At 38.9% G+C, this 21,287-nt stretch overlaps 2 protein-coding genes across 2 annotated transcripts; both read right to left on the bottom strand.

Annotated features, from left to right (window-relative positions):
- Positions 1-3,131: 3,131 nt before the first annotated feature.
- Positions 3,132-5,892, bottom strand: LOC129274121 (uncharacterized). The gene is made up of 3 exons (XM_064108252.1): positions 5,860-5,892; positions 3,464-4,321; positions 3,132-3,335 (listed from the first exon to the last, which is right to left on the bottom strand). Exons 1-3 carry the CDS (start codon positions 5,890-5,892, stop codon positions 3,132-3,134), a joined length of 1,095 nt encoding a protein of 364 aa, XP_063964322.1.
- Positions 5,893-7,079: 1,187 nt separating this feature from the next.
- On the bottom strand, positions 7,080-7,681 carry LOC129274120 (3'-5' ssDNA/RNA exonuclease TatD-like). The gene is given in 2 exon segments (XM_054910975.2): positions 7,080-7,345; positions 7,348-7,681. Coding segments are annotated over 2 exon segments (600 nt in total).
- Between the last annotated feature and the right edge of the window lie 13,606 nt (positions 7,682-21,287).

The raw sequence follows: 21,287 nt of genomic DNA, 5'->3' as shown, positions 1-21,287 counted from the left end.
TCAATTTTATGACCTAGACTCATGAAAACGATGCAGGAATGTACAACTAAGATTTGTGAAATAGCACACAATGTATAAACTGTGTAGTGCAAGCCTGAAATAAGCAGAAACATATCTAATAATGAATGGTACCTAATTATAGGAAAATAATTATAACAATCTAAACTAAACTTTTCTCATGTGAAGATTAAACAGATTTATGAACTAAAATTCTATAAACTATTACACAAAACGCTTACTTAGTGAACAAAACACATCTAACATGGAATAAAAGTGATAATAATCATACTAAATATATTCTAGATACAAAATAGCAGTTATAATATCTAATTATGTGCGTCTAAGCTAAAGAGATAAAATACCAGTGTATATAACAGTGTTGTTAACCCTAAAAGAGCCTGGTTATTTGGACCCATCTCACAGCCGAGGGGGGGGGGGCGGATTCCGCCCCCCCCACCCCTGAGATCTTGGCCGTCGATCGCACGAGCACCGCAAAATTTGAATAGTGGTAGTGTGCGATAAAATCTACAAGGCTGTATGATTAATTTTTCTTTAAAAAAAAAAAGAAATTAATGAATTTATTATGCTAATTTATGCATGAAATAAAACATTTGCTCTAATTAACTTATTATGGCCCCAAAATTGTTATTTTTTTATTCTCAGACTCTTTGTAGGATTCTGATCAAATGTACATCAAAAAAAATTGGTATCGCAAATTTTTTCTTATGTATTTTTTTTTATTTTTTAATTTCTTATGTATTTCTTTGTTTTTTTACTTTTTGTTTTTTATTGTTTTTTTTATTGAAATTGTTGCAGACTTAATTCTGATCATAAACAAGACAAATTTATTAATTTTAATCAGTAAAAGTAGAAATAATGATACATTTATGAATTTTGGCTAAATACACAATTTGCATTGGATTTGTACATGAATTCACATTTTTGAGCAATTTTGGGTCTGACATACACTTACATAATGTTGCGTAATTTCGTAACCGCATACCCAGGCATCGCAGATTTTAAATAATTGACAATATCGGTCTGTGACGTAGCCACACACGTGGCATCATCAGCATACTGTAAAAGTTTGACAGAAACTTTCCTCCCTCTGGGAATGTGAAAGCCCATTATATCTTTCCTTAATGACATGATGAATCGAGCTAATGGCTCTATAAACAATATATACAAGGCCGGTGATAATGGGCACCCTTGTCTTACACCCCGCCCAATTATCACCTCTTCACTGAATTGACCGTTAACAAGAACGTAACTTCTAATACCCGTATATATAAAATTTTCACCCAAGAAATAAAGCAGTCACCGAACTTTAACTGTGACAGGACTTTAAATATAAACTCCCAGTCTACTTTATCAAAAGCTTTGTGCTGATCAATCGAAATGAGTGCGCACAAATTCCCTTTTAATTTTGAATAGTCTACAATATCACGTAATAAACGTAAATTCTGGTGAATTGATCTACCAGGTACAGAACACGTTTGGTGACTATTTACTACATCACCCATTACATTAGACAATCTTAACTGCAATATTTTAGATATTACTTTATAATCAACGGTCAGCAGACTTATGGGTCTTCGATTTGCAGGGTCCAAAAGATCCCCTTTCTTTGGCAAAAGCGTAATGACCGCTGTACGTTGTGTCTGTTAGTGTTACATAAACTTATTGATGACAATTTCATTATATACACTAAGTAAATCATTACCAATCATATCAAAGAAACGAACATAAAATTCAACTGGCAAACCATCAATACCTGGAGATTTGTTCTTAGGCATTAAAGCAAGTGCATTTCTTATTTCATTCAACCCAATAGCCTTATCCATAGACTTAGATTTATCTTCAATCCATTCTGATAGTGAATTTATAAACATATCTTGTAGCTGTACATCGTTTGTGGTATCCGGTGTGTACAGCTTGCTGTTAAATTCATGGAATACCGTAATTATGTCATCTCCCAAAACAATGTGACCTTGTGAGTTTCTCACTTCTCTTATCGCTTTCGCTTCTGAGTTAGCTCTCTCTATTCTATTAAAATATCCCCCTGGCTGCTCTCTATTATCAAGATACTTCTCTCTTGACCGCACAAATGCCCCCCTGTTTTCTTCCCTAAGTAAATTTATCATCTCATCTTTATTTCATGTCACACACCTGTTCTGCAAGGCTTCTAAACGTAGACATCTTTCTCTTGCTCGCCGAACCCCGTGTGAAATAGACAACTCTTTTATACGCTTCTTTATATCTTCCCACCAGTCTGTTAAAGATGTAAACCCTGGTTTCAAAGTCTGCCACGTACCATAATAAAACTCCAAATCATTGACAAACACATTACACATAGAAACATTGATTTCCAATAAGACTTCGAATTGACATTATTTTGTTGCGGAAAACTTATAGTAGTACTAATAACATCATGATCTGATAGAGGAAACTTAATCTTTGAAACATCTAAAATGTGAAAGTTATCTTCTATCTATTCTAGAACTTTGATTTTTCCCGGGGTGTACCCAGGTGTGACCATTACTGGATGAAACGTATTTTGTCCAGACATCTATCAAATGGTACGATTTTGTGAAATAGTTAAGCTCCTTCTTCCCGACTTAACAAGATGAATTTGAAGAAATACCGGAACAGTCTTTTTCGAAATGTACACAATTGAAATCCCCACCAAGAAATAATGGTATATACCCCTGTCTATAGGAGTACATATTACTGAAAAAGGAAACACGTTGAATAGGATTATTGGGTGCATATGCATTGCACACTCGAAAAGAGTGAGTAGGTAAAGTACATAAAACTGATTATACGGCCATCATTATCATTTCTAATTTGCGAAAAGGAACATTTAATCTTCAGTGAAAATAAAATACCCACCCCTGAGGAATGATTCAACGGTGCAGGAGAGTGGAAAACAGATCCTTTCCACGATTTTTTGATATTATATATATCTCCGGCACCTAAATACGTTTCCTGAAGCAAAATATCAAAATTCAATATTTTTAACCACGACATAACATCTTTCAATTTGCGTGCATCCCTCAAACCATGGACATTTATTGAGCATATCCTGATCATGTTCTTGAATGATATGCTTTTAGAGGATGTTTCAGCGACTATCTACTTAAGAAATAGTTATCAAAATATTGAATATCGTGCTGGCGCACAAAGACAGGATGTTTGGAGCTGAGGTGATTAAGCCACTCCTTTGGATTATTACAACTATTATTGCACATTTTCATCGGGCAGGGAAAGCGTTCGGTACTTGCATTTGGATGTTTAGTGTTCAAGTGTTCCAAAAAGTCCTTGTAGATACTGAACTTGTTTTTACATTGGGGTTCCGGACAAGCAAACCAGTCTTTTTCCTCCGTCATGATGTTGGAAATTGATGTTATCGCTCTCGCAGCCGTCACTCGATCCCGGGAAAGCGTCTTCGAAGTATATTTACTTCCACTGCTATTTGGTGACGATGCTCGATTCTGCCCCCGTTGTCCTCTGTCTGAACGTCGGCGGCGCCTTTTGAAGCCGGCGTTGTAGCTTCGGCCGGCGAATCATATAGCTTCTCCCCTTCCACAGATGCAGCCCAGGATCGCTGGGTGTCCATCTCCTCATCACTAGGTTCACTGTCGTCCTGATCGTGTTTATTAGCGTGATTAGTCATGGTGCTACTTTCCTGAGAATCATCACATAAGCTTTGTGTCTCCTTCTTTTCCTCAAGGGGTGCCGAAGGTGGGGCCGTATCTTGCGGGGCTGCCGTGCCACCATTTTCCACCGTTTCTTCTCCCTTAACCCATGACGTTGGCTGTTTCAGTTTGCTTGCAAAGCTGATAGGATAGGCTTTGTATGAGTGACCTGTCTTACCACATGTAGTACACGCCAACTCCTCGTTGCAAGCACTCGCCACATGTCCTTCCTTTCTGCATCTATAACACTTTACAATACGGCTCTCCTTCGCTTCGTGTCCATTTTGGCCACATTTTAAGCAAGTACGGGGCTGTCCATCGTACCTGACCCAGCAATTCCTTCCTCCAAGGTTTATAGAAGAAGGGATACTACTTTCAACCTCCATCCGGTATTGTCGAACTCCACTGAGAAGTGCTGGACGGTCCTTAAAAGTTAGAAACCTCCCTGCCAGCACCTTCCCGTACTTTTTCAATACAAAACGAACGGCATTATCATCTAATTCGAGAGGAACATGTAACACAGTCACAGTTGGAGGAGCTCTATTGCTCCCGACTGAGTGCACATCCACTGTTGCCTCGCACCACCACAAACCGAGTTTTGGTCGACGATGACGCTGTCGACACTTTACCAAAGAATTTTCTCAAGAGTGGAAGTGGGCTGCCACTTCCATAAGCGTACACTCTCACGCGAATGGGGGTCAACTGGAGTGGTGAGCACCGGCCTCTCATCCAGCGAAAAGTACGCTCATCAATGATGTCGACTGACATTCCCAATCCAACAAGCGCATTGATCCTTACATTGTTCACCTTAATCAACTTTTTAGGAAGGGCATTCCCACTTCTCTCGCGCTGAACATCACACTGTCATCATCTGAATTAAAGGTTACACTTGCATTGTCATGCTTTGCTGCAAAGTTTGCACAGTCCTCAGTATCAAATTTGTCGTTGTTGACTATGTGGTTGATGGGGGCTTGTCTCCAGCTCGAACCATCTGACCTCAGTTTTGAACGGCAAACCCGTGCGAAATGACCAACCAGTTTACAAACAATACATTCATGATTTTGCGCGGGGCACTCGATTTCCTGGTCGATGTCCCAGAATACCACAGTTTTCCCCTTGGTCGCGCATGGTATCCACTCGTCAATGGAAGTGGCCCCCCGGGGTTCTGTCCATGTTGCCTACATCTGTATGAATCACCATCTACACATTTCAGTTGAATGCAGTTTGCGCTTCAGCTTTCTCAGTGACTCCATGTTGGCGTATGAGTGATTTTCCCTGCTTAGGCAAGGAGGTGCTGGTTTTGGTTGCAACAAGCTGGTTTTTGTTCATGCCTGCTTCGATAGTTAATTAATTTGATTAATTTAGGGTTTGATTTAGTTGTTAAATGGTCTGTAAAAATTCCATTGAAAAAACACTAAAAACAGATGAAAAAACAAAGAAATACATGATAAATTTTAAAAACAAAGAAATGTAATTCGGAAGAAATTAAATTAATGTTTAAATGAATTGCATTGTAATCGGATACTTCATTCTTTATTCTTAATTTGCCCTTCTTCATGGGCAGAAATCTCAGGGGGATGCGTCCCCCCCCCCCTCTTTTTGGACAGTGGGACATAATATATCAAATTTTTTGTGGTCTTTTATGATGGAGAAAAATACATCATACAAAATCGAAATAACGCAGTCAAAGAGCTTAAGGTTTCCCTATTTTACATTCTAAGAATGCAAAATATCTCACGCGGTCACTCCGTTCCAGCGCTTCTGAGATTTTGGCCATGGCAATTCCCTATACGTTTAGTGTATTACAATTAAAGGTTATATCGGCTGCAGCATGAAAGTACGGTTATAATACTTCTATATATGAATTATTCTATGATACCAATGTCTATGACTTTTAAATGTGGATACAAATGTGATCATATACTAATCAAAACATCCTTTTGAATAAAGTGGTGTGATGAGGGGGACACATCCTATAATCTGTCTGGATGTGGGGTATTTTGTACAAAAAATAGGCAATAGTTTATTCATTTTCCAATTATGCTTTCGGCTCATTTTCATGCTACCTTCGTTTTCCATTTTTTCATCTTTTACTTTATTAAATTTTCATTCTACTCATTTTAATGTATATAGTATTTCGGGATGATGTGTTCTTTCTCACAAGCTCTTCTTCCCTTGCTTTTTCCGCTTTCATTCCGCTAACCCTTCTTCATGTTTTTTTTCTTTTCTTGTAATTAATTTCACTTTTTTCCTTATTGTTTTTCTTCCTTTTCTTTTCCCTCCCTCTATCTACCTTGCCCCGTTTTCACCACCCGTAAGACCCATATTATGATTTCTGTTTTATACAATGGCTTGTATTTATAATTGTTTAATTAAAACAATATCCTCCTTTACCTCAAAAGTGCCCTTTGTTCAAACCTCGCTCACACGCTCACAATCCAAATATATTTACGTAATGTCAACCTAACACCAACACTTGTGAGCGCATTACCCTATCTCACTCCGTCAATTTGCCTCATCGTCACATACCCACCATCCACACATTAAGTACAATATACACGAAGATTACAAAGGCTATCAGTCAATATTCTGTGGGTGCATGCAACATTTTATTCGTAAGATACAACAACAAAAGCGATGCAAAGATAATTATAAATAACCAACTATTTACACAGTACCGAATGCGTATTAGAAAGTCCAAGGCCTAAAGAAGAGTTCAATGGTTCAACCTCTATCATCCATTTCATTCCTTGTTTTTATTTGGCAATACATCATGATTGACTATTTTTGCCACACACTGTATGAAAAGTCGGGTAACAATTTTATTTAATATTATTATTTATTTTATATTCATTCCTTTTTTTCTAAGAAAGGAAAAAAACACAACATTTAAATACATATGAAACAAACAAAAAAAACTGAGGAATAAGATATCAGCAAACAATAGGGGGATTACTTCCCAAAAATGATAAGGTTGTTGATCGAAGATCTATGAGATATTATATAAAAGAAAAACATTCTAACAAGAGCCTGAGGGGATAATTTTTAACAAGTTTTTCGGTACTTTGAATTCCCAGTGTACCAAGCACCATTTGTGATAAATTCAGCATTTTTTTTTTAATAGATTAGTTACAATTTCAATAATCTCAGTGGCCTAATGCTGGTAGTCTCGAGTTCAAGCAGGTTGCTTGCGCTACCTCCTCTTGCTGCCCTTTGCTGGAGAAAACCTGTTGGCAGCAGGTGGTGTGACTTCTCTATAAAACCAGCGCTGTCCCGAGTTGTTCGTCAGATAGCTGGTGACATCTGGGGATAGGGGCGGTTCAGGGATGACCTCTGGCTCCTCAGTTGGTGGCCTGTATTTGGAGATGTCGGTGAGGTCCGTTAGATAGGACTGGTCACAGCCTTCTGAAGCATGAAGTAGACGCCTGCTGTCATCGTCATGTCTGGGCGAGGAGGGAGATGCATAGCATCAGTCTCCAAAATCAGCCGATCCGCGGGAACAGCCCTAAGGCCTTGAATCTGATCCATTGTGAAATAAGCTGCCATCCCAGCAATGCCAAAATAACAATGTAGGAAAGCAGCGGCTCATTTTCCGGCTTGTAACGAATCACTCAAGAATTTATGGAGGTGTAACCTTTGGAGGGGGAGCAGTGCCTTTCTAGTAGCCGGCGGGCCAAAGTGTGTACAGCGTACGCCATATTTTTCTTGGAATCACCCCTCAGGATGAGCACTCTCCCTTGGGTGTCCTGACCAAGGAGTTGCAAAAAGAGCGCCTCCTTGTCAGGCCACCACTGGGAGTCTCCCGAAAAGTCGAAGCCTATTTCACTTAATTCTACAACTAAGAGGCTTTGAAGCAATGCAACTAAGCGCTCCCACTGTTCCTCTTTATGCTGAGAAGCCTGTTTAGGGTGAATCCCTACCGCAAGCCTCCAGCACCCATCCCTCTTCTTGTTTGGGGGGCTGTGGGCCTTAATGCCTTTCATAGCTGGGGCAGAACCGGGAGTTTCTTTATAGGAATTCGGGGAATCCCTGGACCCTGCCCTTAGTCAATTTCTAAGTCGTCTCAACTTAGGTAGCCATGTATGCTTTTGCTTGGTGAAAGGGGGCCGGATCGGACCCATCCAGGCATCTAACTCTATCTGCCTACTAGCCTTTGGGGGGAGGAGGGGGGTGGGGTGTCCATCTCCATGGAGGGGTCAAATATCTCCTCATCCGCATGGAGCTCTATCTCGGCCATCCGAAAAGAGAAAAGAAAATGGGTTACCCACAGCTACAAAATGGACAAAAAGACTTGTCAATGGACATTCCTTCCGCATGGGTAACACCAACACATGCACCATGGAACCACTCATCGCATCCATCACACTGAATCATGAAGGATCCATCATTGGGGGTTCTACAGTAGCAATATCTTTCCTTCCTCCAGTCAGGCTTGAGGCCTTGGTCTTGTCAAGGCACCTTTTGATCATGGATTACAGTCAGGGCCTTGTTCCCAAAATGAATATTCATCCAGAGGTCGGTCAGAGACGGATGGGGGAAGTGGAAAAAACCAGCTCTGCTGGTTGATTAGTCTCACGCCCGAGCATCAATTGATTGGGTGTGAATCCCGTACTATGGTTGATCGTGGAACGTATTGCCCCAGGGATCTGGGCGAGGTTGCAGTCCCAATGAGTCTGGGACTTCCCAATGTATCACCTTTCCGCATCCATTAATGTTCAGTTGAAACGTTCAGCCTGGACGTTTGCGGAAGGTCGGTAAGGGGTAGTGCTGGCCTTATGTATATGGAGCAGTTTGCAGACGTTCGTAAATAACCTGCTCTCGAAATTTCTGCCCTGATCAGTAAAAATGTGAAACGGATAGCCGAAGAAGTGGCAAAAGAACTCGCTAACGGCTGCCTGAGCGGTTACTTCCGCTGTCTGAGAGGGCAGTGGGACACACTCAACCCACTTGGTGAACTGGTCCACCATCCTCCAGCAGACCTGCCAACCAGTACGTTTTTGGCGTATTTAGTATGTTTTTGCAACCAAAATACGGCAGTATTTTTTTTTCTTAAAAAAATATATTTTTGTAAAAAAAAAAATTGTACTTTATTGAGAAAAATCATCTCTATATGTCTCTATTTCATAGAACTTAAAACTTATTTCATTAAACATAAAACACAAATATGGTTATTAGATCAATGTAATTTCAGGTAACTTGTCTTTTTTTTCAATCATTTTGTTAAAACCAGGGTGAGATATAAACATGTTTGAATGTTTTTTTTCATCTGCAAGAGCAGTGTTCATTTTAGCCGGCATGCAGCTTGAGCGCTGCGATGAGCGAGTGCGCCACACATTTTATTATGAAATACACTTTTTAGGGGAAAAATACACTTTTTTTATCACAGAATACTATTTTTCATTCCCAGAGGTTGGCAGGTCTGTACTTGACTGCAAAACCTCATCAGCTCCATCCCTATCCCCTTCAACAGCATTTACTTTGGCCATAACACTCTCCTTTAGCTCATTTGCCTTTCCAGGTTTCCCACCTCCATGATATACTCCACAAGATTTGCCTGCCATAGTACAAGTACTACTATCCATACTATCGACGTCTTTTTCCTTGATTGACCGGCATTCCTTTCATTCAGTTCTCTCACATCATGTTCACATTCTTTCACACCGCACATTCCACCAGGCGTGTCCCTACTGATCGGAGCATTCATATCTGCAACATCCATTCTTAACTTTTCGACTGAGTGACCAGCCGGACTCTCACCTCCTATCACTGAGTGGCTAGCTGCGGAGCCGCTGGCTGCCATATCTGCCTGAGTGGTCGATGAAAGCGGGTTGTTTCTGGCGTTACTTTTTGCAGCAACATTACCATCCACAGATTTTGACGATCCACGAGTATTCACCATAATTTCTCCAACAGAAAGTTACAACAGGCAATTAAGTATAATCCAAATATCTTGACACGAGCAGTATTGATTAAAATGTCGAAAATTACAGCAAAAATGTAAGCAGAATTATTATTGTGAAAGTCCCATGAATAAACACTTACAAAATAAACATACATATATGCAAAAAAAGACAATGTCCAGATAATAAAGAGATCTGGATAAAGGAAGGCTGAATAAAAGAATTTGGACTGTGTATAAACCATCACTGAATTTCATCTTGATTGAATGTGTGCCATGTTGCTTTCATTCAGCAAAATATACCTTATCACAAAACTTAAAAACTGTGGAATCTTTCTCAGTAGTATACATAAATGCATGGGTTTCTTATACAGTGCCCTGTTATTTCCATTCATGTCACGGATGATTGGAACAATCTTTGGGTAGTTTATTTTACCTTGAGAACATATTCTTCACCGACCTTCCTTGCTGCATCAACCCATTTGGTGTTAATATGAATGGCCTCTGAAGGCCGAGTTCCATTTTCGATGGAGAATTTCAGGAGGAAATAGCCTCTGAATATGAGGGCTTCGGAGGATGTTATGTCCTTTCCTTATATAATGTGTCCAAGCCTCTTTTTAGTTGTTGCGCAGCTTCATCTGTTAGGGAAATCGACAGACTCTTAAATGTATACAATTACTCCGCCTCCAGATCTATTTCTATCTTTTCTCAAAACATGATAACCTGACACATTTATCTCTTCATTCGTGATACTGCAATCTAATCTAGTCTCACAAAAAAGTCATAAGATGAAAATCATTTTCCAACATAATGTTTCGAATTTCTTCAATATTTTTAAGTAAAGAGCAAACATTTAAGTGACCAATATTAAAACCACTGAATTTGTCTAGTGATTTAAAGAGATCTGTCCTGTTACATGGATCATCATCGTTCCCAGTAATAAGTGAAGGTCTACTGACAGTATCATCATTCTCAAACACATCATCGGAATCATAAAAAGGCAACTGATTGAGTAAACACGTATCACATACCCAATTTGAGTTTGAATGAAAACAAATTGATGTTTACAAAAGAACATTTTAAATTAGTCCACTTTCTACAATGAACACATAAAATGGCATTTTGGTTCCATTTAACACTAGTATTACATGTTATGCATGCATACTTTAGTCCCATAAAGAGTCAGATTACCAAGAAATGTACACAGTTCAAGTTCAATCTAATCGTTCCAGGTCAGAATCTTTTGTGATCTTTACCTTCCTACCATCCTCCATGAGCGCAAAAATCCGACCATCATAGGTCCAAGTTCTCTTAACGTTGCCATGCGATCTGGTTTTGAAGAGAAGGTCGCGATGAAAACTCGTCAAATCGTTGTGGATGTAGATCTCTGTTCCCTTCAATTTCGACCGCGAGTCATATATCTCTTTTGTAGCATGCAAACTTTACAATGATGGCTTTGTGTAAAGGTTCACGATCACCTAGATGACTGTCGCAAACTGGTACTCTGTGTGGCTTCTATCCACATCTCCCCTTTTGAGAGCCTTTAATCAAAATGTTTATGGTAAATATGCTGCATGCCCACCTTTTGAGAGTTACATGATGTATTTTTAATGGAAATATGTAGTTCATTCACAAGTGAGGACCCCCTTTTTTCCCGTCGAATTTTCCTCGGCAAATTGTGCCCCCAAAGCATTTGGAAAATCCTGGATTCGGCCCTGGCTTGAAATACCCCTTCAATTATCATATGTGTAAAAATGTAACAATGTGAAGAAATTAAAAACCATCAACTTAAATTTAAATGATGCTTTGTTTTACATCATTAACACAATTTTAGAGAATGTTATTAGGTTTTAACTAATCTTTAGGAGATGTGTGAATAGATCTACAATACACCCTCGAGACACTCGAACCAGGGATCCCTGCTCAAACTCACAATATCCCCGACAATATCGAGTTGTTCAGCAACACTAATAAATTCAATTGGAAAATACATTAATTCATATGCATGTAGGATTGCAAAATAGATCCTTTTTGTAGGCAAGCAGTCAATGAGATTTAATATTTAGACATGATATGGAGTACATGATTTCATTACCGTTTTCTTTACGTTTACCCAAACAAAATTACAACAACAAAGCAAAGTTCTAACTTGTTGTATTTTCTTAATTTTTGTCTTTTATATATTCTTTTTGGTACTGTTTGTTTCTCTTTATCGTTTTCTTTACGTTTTCTCTACCCTATTTAAAAAAAGATCGTTCATTTGTCTGTATGTTTTGCTTTTTCTTCATTCATCTCTCTGCCATTGTTTTTTTCTTCATTTTTTATCTTGTTTACCAATTTTTCACGATTAGTCTAAGAACAAAGGAATGTTGACAATTGTTTTAAGTTAGAGAGCGCTGTTGACTACGATGCGCGACAAAACAACCGTCATTGAATCCATTTGGCAAAAATTTAAATTGTACGCACTGTAACTAAGCCTATGATGATAAGTCCAAATTGAATCGTCAACGGCAGCTGAGCAGCGGGGTCTATTCTTTATTTTGTAAGTTGTTGACATACCCTTTATTTCCATACTTTTATTTTTATCATACAGTGCGTCCCAAAAAAAAACTATACACTTTTTGAAATGGCTGCCAAATAAGAAATGTAGCACTTTTGGGAAAAGGACTTATAGATATGGAAAGCCAATAACGTCAACTTTCAAATGACACCAGAAAATTGGAAAACTATTCATGCTTGAGCGAGCACTGCGCACTGAAACAAAGGGTATGAAAATTAGGGTGGGCTGGAATAAGCCTTCCAATTTATGCATTTTTTTAGAGGAAAATTCTTTCGAACTTGCAAAGTTAAGGGCGTTGTGATAAATTAATGATCGACCGTGACCATTTCTGGTTGCTTAAGCAAATTTTATGAATTATTAAATTGGAACTTTAATGCATGAGTGAACACAAATTGCACTTTTTGGGCAGCATTTCAACTTTATCATTTGGATCTCTTTTTGGGCATCATTTCAACTTTATCATATGGATCTCAGCAATGTTTTCATGGGAGTCGGGTGAATAGGGGGTGAGATAGGACTTAAGTGGGAGAAGTAGGTTGATGTAATAAGGGTCAACAGAACATTCAGCCCCCGCCCCCTCCCTCTTTCCCGCCCTCCCCTTCTGTTGAGAGACTGATGGCTATTGTCATGTACGCGTGAAGTCCAGAGCAGAATGTTGATTTAATGATTATTTCTGAATTGGGGCATCAACTTTTTCCTATCAATCATTTAATCAACAATTTATCAGTAAATCAACTCATTCAATGTGCAATGTGATCAATCAAACATTCAGATTTTTTTCAATAAATTATTTCATTAATCATCGTAATCATTAAATTTCTTGGTGATCATTCAATAAAAAAGACCATCAGCCACCGGTCACTTGGCAGTTAAGTTTTGAATAGGCATAAGGCTACAATCCAGGAAGTGAGACAGAGAGAGGGGGAGGGGCGGGAAATGAAGGTGGAGAGGGGAGGGTACATATGACTTTTAATTTGTAAAAGGACAAAAAGAAGAGGAATGCCCTTTTAATCAAGTCTTAGCATATCTTGTCCTCTTGCATAACAGGTACCATCACATTACTCTGACTCTCAAGAACACACTTCTGAGGTCCACAAGATGAATATGCTACACTAAAATTACAAGTCCTGTTCACTCATGCATTACATTTCAATTTAGTAACTCATGAAATTTGCCTAAGAAACCATAACTTATCTCACTCATAAATAGCAAAACACCCTTATAAGTTCCAAAGGGCTAACCTCTAAAAGAAAACTGTAAGGCTAATTCCTGCCCAGCCTAGCCAAGCTTAGTCTCTCAGGAGGAGAGAAGTGGGGGGAGGGGGTAGACATGGATGAGGGGTTGCTAAATGTTCTGTTAACCTTTATCCCATCAACGTAATTCACCTACCTTAGTCATATTACCCCCTCTTCTCCTGACTGTCATGAACACATTGTTCAGATCCACATGATAAAGACAAAATGCTGCACTGAAAATTGCAATTCATGATCACCCATGCATTAAATTTCAACTCAATAACGCATTAAATTTTCACAAACAACAAACTGATCACATCTGATCTTTAATTCACCAAATAACCCTCAACTTTGCAAGTACCAAACAAAAAAACTTGAAAGAAATTGGAAGGCTAATTCCGGCCCACCCTAATTTTTATACCCTTTGTTTCAGTGGGCAGTGCTCGCTCAAGCATGAATAGTTTTCCAACTTTTTGGTGTCATTTAAAAGTTGACTATATTGGCTTTCCATATCTATGAGTCTTTTCCCCCAAAGTGCTACATTTTTTATTTGGCAGCCATTTCAAAAGTGTATAGTTTTTTGGGGGACGCGCTGTAGATCTATGGTACCGTACACTAGTGTTGTTAAATTCCTGAAATTTGTGCCTAGAGCCTTGTTTATCGTTACCTCTATCGGTCAATAACGTGAACGGGAAAGACGGCGCAAGTTACCGCTCATTCTCCGGCGAAGGTAGAAGCCAGCGCCGCAGAGAAGCTTCCAGCCGACCGTGCGACAGTTTCAACCGACCCATAAAAAAGCAACGATAACTATTACCTCATGCTTTATGTTGCAGAGGGCCTCTGCCACACGATGGATCACTCAGCAGGTTGTCGATCTGCTGACCCCATGAATCGTTCCACTACTGTCAAGCACCGACCCTGTAGCAAAAAATCGCAGGGCGATAAAAACCTGCGGGGCCGGTGGTATCGCCTTGTTTCTGTTTGAGTGGGGGCGAATCACATCTTCTAATTCCATGATAATCGTGAGGATTCCATCTCTCCTGAATCTGTACTTCTTGAACATTTCATCATCGTTGTAAAGATCCAGGGGGTTAGACCTATCCCTGAAAATACGAGGGGACGCTGCTCCTCCTCATCGATGCAAGCCAACACTGCAGCCATTTTCTTGATTAGTGAAACAGCTGTGTCATTGCTACGGCAATATTTGCCGCAATAGGTCCAAGTCCTCTTAACGTTGCCATGCGATCTGGTTTTTAAGAGAAGGTCGCAATGAAATCTCGTCAAATCTTTGTGGATGAAGATGTCTGTTCCCTTCAATTTCGACTGCGATTCATATATCTCTTTTCGACGATTGTAGCATGCAAACTTTACAATGATGGGTTTGGGTAGAGGTTCACGATCACCTACCCGATGACGGCCGCAAACTGGTACTCTGTGGCTTCTATCCACATCTCCCCTTTTGAGGTCTATTTTCAATTTTTCCTTTGTCACTTTGATGACCAGGTCATACGTATCTTCCTGCTGAGATTCAGGGATGCCATGTAAGTGAGGCAATTTTTCTCCTGTATTGTTCTTGTTCTTCATTAGCTGCATGGCAGGCTTTAATCTCCTTTTTCAAGGTTGCAATTTCTTTCCCGAGCTTGGTAACATTGGCCATTTTCAGCTCCAGATCAAATTCCAATGCTTTGTACACGTAGGTCGAGACCTTCTCCAATATGGCAGTGGAAACCGCCTTTACAATGGTGTCGATGACCGGCTTCGACATCAATGCAGCCTTATTACTAGCAGACCTGCCAACCAGTAAGTTTTTGGCGTATTTAGTGCGTTTTTGCAACCAAAATATCTCAGCAGTATGTTTTTTCTTTAAAAAATATGTTTTTGTTAGAAATATCATCTCTATATGTCTCTACCGTATTTCATAAAACTTACACAAATATGGTTATTAGATCAATGTAATTTCAGGTAACTTTTTTTCAATCATTTTGTTAAAACCAGGGTTAGATATACATATGTTTAAACGTTCTTTTTTCATCTGCAAGAGCAGTGCGCATTTTAGCTGGAATGCAGCTTGAGCGCTGATATGAGCGAGTGATCAAATGATCACTTAAAATATACGTCAAATGACTGCGCAATGAAATGTACACACCTGGGTATGAGTTATCAATGGTTATAATATCAAATTTGGAATCAAGCCTGTGTCTCCGTTTAATTTTATTGCAAGCTCTGGGAAGATTTGAGCATTGTTGTGCGATTTCGTGATTAGCACGATCTGTAACGAAATGAGAGTCCATAATATATATCATTTCATCAAGGTCATCATGAACATAATAATCATCAGGTGAGTCTGTGTTGTCAGGAGAATTATTATACCAAGAAACTTTTACAACAGTACCATCTTCATTTTTTAATTCTAATTCTTCAAAATTATCTGCATTTTTTGTTCCAAATATTTCTTTTAAAGCATTTAGCTTTTGTGTCTTGTGTCACTGCTTTTGGTGGGAACTGTGAGTGAGTTTTCCCGTCGTCCTTCCCTTTTCACCATGCTATTTATTGGGGTTTAGTAGTCTATCTAACCTTCTTTGTTTTTCATTCATAGCCTCTTTACATGCATTTAATTGTATTTGAGTATCATTTAACCCTTCTTCTAACTTTCTAATTTTAGCATTTGCTTTTTCTATATCATTGTCCATTTTTCTTTTAGTGGGCGAAGCAATCTTGTGATGGAGCTTTATTGAGAAGATGGAATTTTAAAACTTATTTGATATTTTTTTACGTCCACTGGAGCCTTTTATGTCTCTCCAAGATCTCCACATTCTATCAAATTTCCATCTTAATTGATCGAGTTTGTCAAGATCAACCTTTTCCCGAGGTATATGATATTTACTGAGAATGCATGTTATCAATGTGTGGAGATTTTTGGAGGAATATGGATTGCCATTAATATCTTTTGCTGGGATGGCACTTATAGAACAATTCAGAGCGTGCTGATTTGGAGTGTAGATGATTTGTAGAAAGTTGAATGTGCAAGCAACAAAGCTGTCATCAGAAAAGGCCCGACTCTTTGCACATTTCTGTGATTCTTGCATCTTCATCTTTTTTGAGAAATGTGCCTTACATTAGTGGACTCCAAAGTACGTAGTCCTTCATAAGAAATAAAAAAACCCAGATGATTCAAACACAAAAGTGAAATGACATAGGTATCCCTTAGAGAGACAGTGAGATGATTATCTTGTCTGTTAAGATAATTAAGGAGACCCCTCCCTCTCCCCTTGCTAACCCTACCTCTTCCCCTCCCCATGACTTTGGGTGTCTTAACGCCTTTCATGACTGGGAGTTTCTTTTATGGAATTTGGTGAATCCCTGGACCCTGCCCTTAGTCGACTCCTTAACCGTCGTAACTTACGTAGCCACGTACGTTTTCGCTTTGTGCCAGGGAGCGGGATCGGACCCATCCGGGCATCTAATTCTGCCTGCCAACTAAGCCTTTGGGGGGAAGAGGGGGCGGGGTGTCCATCTCCATCTCGAATGTTGCCTCATGAAGTTCTATCTGGGCCATCTGAAACGAGAAAAGGAAATGGGTTACCCACAGCTACAAACAGGACAGAAATACTTGTCAATGGACATTCCTTCCGCATGGGTAACACCAACTCATGCACCATGGAACCACTCATTGCATCCATTACACTGAATCATGAAGGATCCATCATCCGGGGTTCTATAGTAGCAATATCTTTCCTTCCTCCAGTCAGGGCTTGAGGGCTTGGTCTTGTCAAAGGCACCTTTGAGTTGATCGTGGTTTACAGTCAGGGCCTTGTTCCGATAAATCACCCGGTACACATAAGGGGTATATCGCTTCATGATTATAGCCGGACCCTTTCAGGGAGATTGCAGCTTCTTACATTTTTCCTTGGGGGTCGCCTTGGTGAGAAGGTATACTCGGTCCCCTTCCTTAAATTGCCGCAAGTATACCTTTATGTCATAATCCCACTTCAAACGTCACTGTATTCCGGAGGGTGGCTCTCGCAGCATGGTGCGCCTCTCAGATGCCCTGAGATAACTGAGATGAATATTCATCCAGAGGTCGGTCAGAGATGGATGGAGGAAGTGGAAAAACCAGCTCTGCTGGTTGATTAGTCTCACGCCCCAGCATCAAACGATTGGGCGTGAATCCCGTACTATGGTTGATCATGGAACGAATTGCCCCAGCGATCTGGGCGAGGTTGCGGTCCCAATGAGTCTGGGACTTCCTAATGTAGCACCTTACCGCATCCATTAATGTTCGCTTGAAACGTTCAACCTGGCCGTTTGCGGAAGGTCGATATGGGGTAGTCCTGGCCTTATGTATATGCAGCAGTTTACAGACGTTCGTAAATAACTTGATCTCAAGATTTCTGCCCTGATCAGTAAAAATCTGAAAAAGATAGCCGAAGCGGCAAAAGAACTTGCTAACTGCTGCCTGAGCAGTTACTTCCGCTGTCTGAGAGGACAGTGGGACACACTCAACCCACTTGGTGAACTGGTCCACCATCATCAAGATGTACTCGTTACCTTGTTAGGTTTTGGGTAAAGGACCCATGAAATCAAGGTGTACGCGTTCCAACAGGGCCCCCGCATGATAAGTTATCATGGGGTGGTTCCCATACCTCACGGTTTTCTTGTTTTGATTACATACCGCACATCTCCGAATGTACTCCTGGATGTCTCCCGACATACCATGCTAATAGTATATGGACCTTAGTTTTCCTTTAGTACGGTTTACACCAGCATGAGCTGCTGAAGGAGGATCATGATATAACTTAATAACTTCAGTATGCAAAGACTTGGGCACTACAAATAGGAGATTGCCATCGCTTTACGCCAAATGACACCATGGACACATACTTTGCCACCATTACTGCCCCATCGCCATCCGGTGTGGAGGATGCCGTCCAATACACATGGTTCGCAATAGCCCTCTTCCATTGCTAGGCAGCATCAAGAATACAGATTAATTTCAACTAATCGTATTGTGTTACTTTAACTGTAACACTAAATTTGTTCAAGCAATAACAGTAATAACAAGAAACAGAAATAACATGATAATTAGCAAAAAGTTAAACAGGTGCGCTCTAGAATGACAGTTTCTCTATGATAGGAAGGCCTTTATGTACTTCAAATGAAGCAATCAACATAGAACTCAATTATTACTATCATTCCTATCCTGTTTGAGAATATCTTTCCTTATTCATGTTATAAAAGAACAAAGTAAACAAGTACTCTCAAACTTGTTTATAGATATCATCATATGACAAGTAAAAATTAAAACTTACATGTATGTTGGTAATCAACCTTGCGATGATAAATATTTGTTCAATAAATGTATACTAATATGCTAAACTAAATCAAACACATTGTCAACAATCAATCACGTACATATCAAACATTTCGCAAAACATTAAACAATCACTATTTGCATCAAATATAATTGTCTGAAAAATCTCGGTCTGATAAGTTGGTCAGTAGGTTAAAGTAAACTTTAATGATCTCATGGGATTTAGAGGCCACAGGGCAATTCTCAGTAATGGTCATTTATGTCATTAATGTCATTGTACGGTGTACCTGTCAACTAAACTAGTCTGGATATTGTAATAAATCAGGTGGATTGGGTATACAGCTTGGCTTGTGTTGAGGATTAAAAGGGTCTGTTTACACTTGTAAGATTTCAGACAATAGTGATGTCACCAAAGTAGTTTCTATACACTCCACAACAATATTATATAAATCAGTCAGTTTGTGAGCGGAGGTTGTCCTCATCACAGGGAAATGTGCTTCTATTTTTACTTCAAATTCCGAAGTATATTTATGTAATAGAATTACGCACAAAATCTTCTATATGAGTTTCACTCCTAATTTGCTCTGAGAATATCTTAATGGGTATTTCAAGTGTATTCAAACCATAGAGATGTATACTAGTAACGCTAGAGGGCGTACTTCGTCAAATCGCTGTGATTACGTGGAGACCGTCCGCCATTGCTCGATAGGTATTCGCAGCCTGCCATGAGCGTACAGTACCTATGGGGCATGTACACGGATGAGCACAGAACATGACAAATTGATGACATATGAGCACGAAAGCATATGGAAAAGCAAAATTGTAAATATTGCACTGGATAAAAGTTCAAATACAACAAAAATCTAGCAAAACTGAGGTCAAAAGGCCTATATAGGCCTATCTATAGCGCATAATATAGGCCGATACAGCTATAATACAGGCAAACGATTTAAAGTCCCAATTGTTTTTGCTTAGGTAAAATTTCGATACATTAATATGACTTCTATTTTCTAATGATTTGGAAGAGATGAATATCAAAAATAACATTTAGGCCTAGGTCCTGATAAATAAATTTAATGTGTTTTAATATGATTTGATGTACATTAACCTAAGAAAATTCATAGGCCATATCACAGTGTCTGATGCATCTGAGACGCTGTATCGAAAAAAAAACCACGATTGTATTTTTATAGTTCATAGTTTCCTAATTACTATTATGCTGATTGCTGATAATTTATTTCTTCACTTTAGATAATTGTTATAATTCATTTTCCATATATATCTACACAATAGGGCCTATAATAACTCGATCCCTTTTCCCCATGTCTTACACGCTGATGTAAACCAACATCACAAAAACTCGCGAATCATAAAATGACTTTTTATTGATATTTGGAAATGATTTACGCATTGATTCAGTTAAAAATTGATGATTTAGATTTCCTTTGCTGGCAACCATCCCATCATATTTATAAATATGTATATAAAAGTATACTTTCTTACTTGCGATCAATGTATAGAAAAGTTTGTTGACAGCAAAATTTGCATATCAAATGCGCGCATGCAGTCGTACAATTTTGCAATGTACAGGAGGCCTAATGGGGGGTTGGATGTTTATGTACAGTGTTATTGCCTTGCAAACATTTTAAAACTTCGGAGAGTAAACAAATCACAATGCGCAAAACAATTTTACTTTGATTTTCTGGAAAGTATAGACTTGATTCTCCCCGGCTGAAAATATGCTGATCGGCAAACTGGCTGAAATATTTTGTTTATCGCCGTTGTTTCTGATCCTATAATGATTGGACCAATATCATGTGAACAAATCAAGGATAGAATAATAAGGAGAGGAAGAAGGGGGAGAAGGAGAGAAGAAAAGGGGCGGGATTATGATATATAATTTGTATTATACTATAAAGAATATTATTACTACTGCAAGAGTGTATAAAACTAATATCATGAAAGACATCAATGCAAACTTATCATAATTATGAAAACGGTTGCAAAATTGTGAGTACTAAAACCAAACATAATTATGAAACAATAATATTGCAAAAGTGACAATACTTGGAATAAGATATTAAAAATCCTAATTTAATCTCAAATTTGATACCTGCCTTGAAATTGTGCTAATTAACTGTGTCTGTGTCGCTTGAATAAATGAACTTTATGGCAAATATTTGTAAGCACTGGCACCGGCCTAACATATAAACAGATAAACACGCGTTTTGAATATCCAGTTTTGTTTTTCATTTTAAAAGTATAACTGAATTTGATTTTCTAGTTTTCTTCCTTTAATGTCATTTGCTGGCCTATGGACCTGAGTTTGGTTATTCGATCAGTTTTTTTTAAACAAGATTTCCATGGATGAACAAAATTATTATATTATGTTAAAGGTCAAGTCCACCCCAGAAAATTTTTGATTTTAATCAATAGAGAAAAATCAAACAAGAATAACGTTGATAATGTCATCAAAATCGGATGTAAAGTAAGAAAGTTATGACATTTTAAAGTTACGCTTATTTTGCACAAAACAGTTATATACACAACTCGGCAACACGCAAATGAGAGAGTCGATGATGTC

The sequence above is a fragment of the Lytechinus pictus genome, chromosome 13 (assembly GCF_037042905.1).
Source record: "Lytechinus pictus isolate F3 Inbred chromosome 13, Lp3.0, whole genome shotgun sequence".
Taxonomy (NCBI): Eukaryota; Metazoa; Echinodermata; class Echinoidea; order Temnopleuroida; family Toxopneustidae; genus Lytechinus; species Lytechinus pictus.
The sequence above is the reverse complement of the archived record's forward strand: the minus strand, read 5'-3'. Positions and strand labels throughout refer to the sequence as shown.